Here is a 6,360-nt window from a genome sequence, read left to right on the forward strand (position 1 = left end):
CCAGTTCTCTCTCTGATGTATTTGTCAGTCTTACTAGCATCCCACATTCAGGCATTTATTGTTTCACACATACACCATTGAAATTACCTGCAAACAATACACTTCTGCTTTCATTATTAGTGGTTCCCCACTAACTAAAACTATAGTTCTTGTTTTTAACCTGGTATTATAATGCTTCCATATATGATCTCTAGCACATTTTTATGTATGTACCAATTACTATGTGAATCTTCTGCTTTGGCTAAAATGGTCTAATTAGTATTTCCAGAAGGATCTGCTATTTCAAATTTAAATCGCATATTATTTGTGAAAATCACTGGGCAAAATCACAAACATTACATAAATGTGAATTGTTGTACCTACCCCGGTCACCCTGTTGTCACTGTTTAATGGTTTAATGAGTTTCTCCTTATTCCTATGCTCTGCCCCTTACTCTGCTCAGAACATTCTTCCTCTATCTAGTTACCTTAATCCCCATTCCTTTGGTTCTAGACTCCTCTTCTCTCTCTATTCCCAGACCCTTTATGTTGTTATAACACATGGGAAGTTTTGAGCCTGCATCTTTCTCTAGCATTACCACCTTCATAATCAACCCAGACTGATACACGTAGGAATACAGGTAAAAATTTCATCCCAGGTCCCCCACTTGACAGAAAGAGGGAATCAGGCTGTATTTGGCACCTCATGAAGAATGTTTGGCCTTTTATATCACTCCTCATGTATTCAGAGGTTAATCCTGGTTGCTCTACACAGCTTTCCCTACCTAATCTTCCCTACCCACGCCCAGCCCACAGTGATCTTGTCCTCTGAATCCTTATAGAGCCAAATTCCTGTGATTTGTCCTGTTTAGATGATACATATATTCTGCTGTGAGTGTTTACTTAACCATAGTAATTTATTCTTGAATACCCAAGTAGGTTGAAACTCCTTCAATGTGCCAACAGCAGCTTATATTACTTTATAGTCCCATATTTCAACATTATCCAATAGAGCCTGACATGTGATAGCTGCTAATTGGTTATCTGGGCTTGTTAGTCACACTGGAAGCAACTGATAAAAATTCTCTCTCTCCTAATTGGAGTGTTGATAAAGGTTCAGAAGCCCTGTAGAAAACAAAAAGCCACTGTCTCCTTGGAGGAAGAGACACCAGGGCAGAGAGCAGAGGCCAAGAAGGGAAATATCCAGAATCTAGAAGACAAATGTGCCAAATGCATCATTTTGCTCAAGGTCAGGGATGTGTTTATGTAACACTTTTCAAATGAAAAACCCTCAATTCCTGTCTTACCTTTTCATTATTGGGAGAATATGTATGTACATACACAGCCTAAATTAGGCTTCACACAGCTTCAGAGTGCCCTCTTCTGTGGTCATAATAGCTCTGAAATTTGTTTTCCCCTTGAGGCTTACTAGGGTTTACCCTGCCCTGCAGCCCTCATTCTGACACCAGAAAACAGTGAAATTAACAAACATAACATGGGAAACAAAAGGCCTTACTGATGATTCCAGTATGGAAAAAGAGAGCATTTGAATTAATTTTAATATAGTAAAAGATCTTACATATAAAACCCCACTATCAAATGAGACCCAGCCAGAAAGGAAGTTGCCTTTCCACTTTTAATGAGTGACAAACCCCAAAACAATGTGTTACTTCACTTGAAACCAGGGAGGCTATTTTCTTCCAGCTGGACATTGGGGGGAAGACAGAGAAGGTGGTTCATCACCACCCACTGCTTTAAAAAGGAAGCATGAGCCCCTGGTGCTTATACTAGAGGCTGCATTTCTCTTCTATAAGTCCCCCACCCTGTCCATATTAATTAGACAGATGCCTAAATCTTCACTAGTAGGTGTCAGGGAAAATGCATGGTCTCACGGCTAAAAGATGAAATGTTACCTTCTAATTCCAGAGACAGGAATTTTTAAAACAGAACTCACTCATCTACAATGAGTTTCTGTACTAAAACTAAATTTGTTTCTCTAAGTGACAGATTCCTGATGTGTATAGCAGGATCTTCTCCTGATAACTGTATTTTTTAACTTCAGCTTTAAAATTATACAAATAAATACAAGTAGACAGCGATTCTGATTAAAATAAAGATGCATGTGTTACTGATATCAGTTTATTGTAGCATTACAATGATTAAAGTCCTTTATTGTCACAGGGAAGAGTAAAGGTCAATTTTAATGCATACATACTTTACCTTAATGCAATACTTTAAAAGGAAAAAAAAAGCATCAGGGGTTCTTTAGTGCTATGCAGCTCTTTTGCACTTATTCCTCAAATTTCTCTATTGCTTTGGCAATTATATACTCCAGTTGGATGCTCCTTCCCCATTCTTGTGTAAATCCTCCAAAGCAGGAAGAACAAATGCCCAAAAGCCATTGCCATAGTTCTGTAAAAGACACAACTAAATAGAAGTCTCAAGACTTCAAATGCTGACCAAGGCATAATTTGGATGAGCAAATTTCAGACTTGAATTATTTTATATGTAGAATTTGTTCTTAAAATTTAGAAAGACATACAGCAAAGTTTGTTTTTTCATATGGCTCTACTTAAATTATTGTGAGCAAAAAAGAACATGAATTTTCGAATAAATAACTGATGGACTGCAGAAGTCTCCCTCATGTTATCCACCATAGTCCCTTTCAAGCATTACATATGCATAGACAAACCATCCACTAAGTTCCCATAGTTCTTATACTTTCTCTATATTAATGGGAGACGATGCTTACTCTCAGTTTAGGTCCAAGAAAAAGATACCAAATGGAGCTTTGTTCGGTTTGGCAAACAATAAAATGGCTACAAGTGATAGAGCTGTCTTTTCACCTTAATTTTAACACAAGTGAACTTTTTCATTGGCAACTTTTGCAACATGGCTCTCAAAACAGCCCAAGCAATCATTCAAAAGGTACACATGAAGGGAGAGGGGCGTAAGAATCAATAATGTTGTGCAATTATTGGAAAACGAATTTAACTATAACAAACCTCTTGACCCCGGTCACATGGATGGAAATTTACATTCAAATGGAGCACCGAAAAACTTCCCTTCTGGGGACAGTAAAGATAACCAGTTTTTCAGCAGGAGTGGCAAGGCTGAAAGAATACTTTTAAGGGGAAGAAAGCTTGGAGTACTCCACATATTCAAATGGCAAGAGGCCGGTTTCCTGGCAAACCTGTGTTGCAGGGCAGTCAGGCCAAGGAGCAAATGTACAAGAGTCTCCAGGACTCTGCAAAGAGAGCACACCTAGCTAGTTCTTTAGGGCCTCATTATTTAAGGTAAGCGCCTGTGAGGTCACAGATCGGGGGCCCATTCTACTGAAAGCCCAAATTTCCCTTTAGGGAACCAAAGTCGTGGTTAACTAAGTGTCCTGGACGTCCTGCAGAACAAATCCTGTGCAGTGTTAGGATGCGCTAAACAGACCTATCTCCCTATCCGAAAAGGGCGAGGGGTGGAATTAGGAGGAAAAGAATCTGCTTCTTTTGGATAAACTTGCTCTTTCAGTTTCCAAGGGGAGTGCCAGCTAGAGCTCGGGCCCACCTGGAAAACGCCACCCCGTGGGACTTGCTGGTCTTTCTGGTCTCTAGAGCTTGGCTGGACCTAGAAGCGCCGGTTTCCGCAAACCTTAACTGTTGTTTACCCTCTCTTCAGCTGGTCCTGGGGCGTAGGCGGAGGGAAGGCTCCAGTCGGGATTAGTTTTCAGTGCGCGCTGAGCGCACGCCAGACCTCAGAGAGGGCGCAAGGCTCGGGGATTCCCTGCACGTGGCACGCCCCCCCCCCCCCCACCTTGCCCCAGCGCGCGCAGCGTGGTCGGCGGGCGCCTCCCACAGTAGGTAAGTGGCGATGCCAGCCAGTTCAGACTCGCCAGCAACCTGTAATAACAGAAGTCCGCTCTCCCTTCCCAATGACTGTCAGCTTCTTTGGTGAGTGCTGACACCAAGGCAGGCAAGGGTAAATTCGTTCTACCTCGCTCTGCCCCACTGCTTTAGCCTTGTACTTACAGGTCCACTCTAAGAGACAACTTCCAGCCACTTGTTTTGAATCCAAGAAAACAAAGCATGGGGCTGTTCCCGGGCGAGTTACTCTGGGAATCTGCACCAGGAGGCGGAGATTCCCGGGGACACCTTAGGCACCGGGAAAAGCAGACCCTCCCAGATTTCCCGACTAGCAATTTAGTGCATAGGGACTCGCGAGGGCATAAAGGGAAGATGGAAAAGGAAATAAGGGATGAGACCGCAAAAACAGTGAACGTTTCTAGGGCAAGAAGGCGGGCTGGGATGGGGTTGCTGGGGAATGAAGCAAAGTCCTGAACCCTAAGTTCAAGTTGTAGCAGTGAGGCGATCAGGTGGGAGCCTTTAGTGGGCGCGGCGGCTGGGTGTACACTTTCTTCTTCTGTGTGGATTTTTTGCCTTGAACGGGTAAGGCTTAAACTTCCGCCGCGAAGATTTGGGGGCAGAAGAGGGAGGAGGCAATTGCTGGAATCAAAAGTTATTCCCAGACCAAAGTTTGAGCCAAGGTCGCCTCTCACAGACTCTAGGTTTTTCCCAGACTTTCTTGCCCCGCGGCTGTAGCCTCTTTGCATGGGGCTCCCTCCTTCCCCGCTGGGAATAGAGGGCTGGGGGAGGGGGAGGGGGTCTGGAAGCAGCGCGCGGAGCAGATGTGAATGTTAGAGGAAAAGTAGTAAAGGTTTTGATTCCAGAGGGCTGGGTGGAGTGGGCCTACGCGCCAGCTACGCCTCCATCATCATCGGCGGCAGAACTTGCACTTTATGATCTTCTTAAATGCGTTTTGGAAGTCCTTGTTGAAGTAGGCGTAAATGACAGGGTTGAGCAGAGAGTTGGAGTAGCCCAGCCAGTTGATTATGGCGCCCAACAGGGTGGGCATGTGGCAGCTGCTTTCGCAGAAGGGCAGGACCAGGGCCACGATGAAGAAGGGCAACCAGCAGAGGATGAAGGTGCCCATGATGATGCCCAGCGTCTTCACCGTCTTCCTCTCGCGGGCCAGGGCCATCTTACGCTTGGCCTCGGCGTTGCGCTCATTTTTCTTCTCGAAGGAGGCGGGGACGCCGGGGACAGCACCGGCCTCGCTGGGCAGCGGCAGGTGCTCTTTGGAGTTGCCCACCCGGTGCACTTCGATCACTTCCAGGGCGGCTCCTTCGTCGCCCTGCCTCACGGCTCCATTGGCGCACGGAGCCCCTGTTGCCTTGTTCTCCATGCCCTGCCTCCAGTCTTTGCTACCCGGCTCACCATTTACGCTCTTTCTGGGCTGCGGGGCTGGCGACGCCCCAAGGCGGTTGTTGGCTACCTTCTTCTCCTCCTTCTTGACTGTCTTGCGGATGCGGAATCGCGCGGCTCGGAAGATGCGCCCGTAGAGAACCAGCATGAGCAGCAGCGGGATGTAGAAAGCGCCAAAGGTGGAGTAAATAGTGTAGCCATGGTCCTTGCTGATGGTGCACGCGTCGGGGTCCGAGCGGTCTTCCGGGGTACGCCAGCCCAGCATGGGCGGGATGGAGATGAGGAAGCCAATGAGCCAGGTGAGCGAGATGAGTGCAGCTGCGCGCCGGGGCGTCCTCTTGTTCACGTAGTCGATGGGGTCTGTGATGGCCCAGTACCTGTCCAGCGCGATAGCGCACAGGTGCAGGATGGACGAGGTGCAGCACAGCACGTCGAGGGCGATGAACAGGTCACAGGTGACCTGTCCCAGAGTCCACTTGTTGAGCACCTGGTACAACGCGGCCATGGGCAGCACCAGCACCGACACCATGAGGTCTGTGACGGCCAACGAGCCTATAAGATAGTTCGCCACGTTCTGCAGGGAGCGCTCCAAGGCTATGGCGGCCACCACGCACGCATTGCCCAGCACTGCGCAGAAGATGAGAGTGCCCAGCAGCAGAGAGGTGATCACTTGGTAGCTGAAGGTCACGTCGGAGATGCCAGTAGCGTTGGCGCGTGTCCCGAAGGGACCCTGGGACGACGTAGTGTTGTTGCCCTGTAAGGGGCTGAGCACATCCATGCCTGCGCGCCCGGCAGGGGAGGGGAGGGGAGAAAGAGCTGCGCCAGGATACCCCTCGCCCCTCCCCCTGGGGTCTTCCGCCCCTCTTTCCTGGGGAGTTTCAACGGGGGAGGGGATGCAGGGACTCAAGCAGGAAGTTCTTACTGCTCAGGCGAAGGCATCTCCGAGGAGCAGCTAGCTTCTAGGCGCTCCCTGGGCTCTCGTAGTCCAGCGCGCTCAGAGACTCCAGCTGGGAAACGAATTGGCTGGAGAAGAGCTCCGGGATCTCCGGGCGGCGGGAAGGTGGCTGGAACGTTTGTCTCTCGCTGTCCATTTTATTTTGCCACTGCCTAACTGGCTGCCAGACCTGGAG

At 48.0% G+C, this 6,360-nt stretch overlaps 1 protein-coding gene across 1 annotated transcript; it reads right to left on the minus strand.

The window, feature by feature from the left end:
* Positions 1-4,739: 4,739 nt before the first annotated feature.
* HTR1A (5-hydroxytryptamine receptor 1A) lies at positions 4,740-6,008 on the minus strand (the record flags this gene model as incomplete). The annotated part of the gene is made up of 1 exon (XM_079917847.1): positions 4,740-6,008. The coding sequence occupies one exon, from the start codon at positions 6,006-6,008 to the stop codon at positions 4,740-4,742; it is 1,269 nt and encodes a 422-aa protein (XP_079773973.1).
* Positions 6,009-6,360: the final 352 nt, after the last annotated feature.

This window comes from Stenella coeruleoalba (assembly GCF_951394435.1).
Source record: "Stenella coeruleoalba genome assembly, chromosome: 3".
Taxonomy (NCBI): Eukaryota; Metazoa; Chordata; class Mammalia; order Artiodactyla; family Delphinidae; genus Stenella; species Stenella coeruleoalba.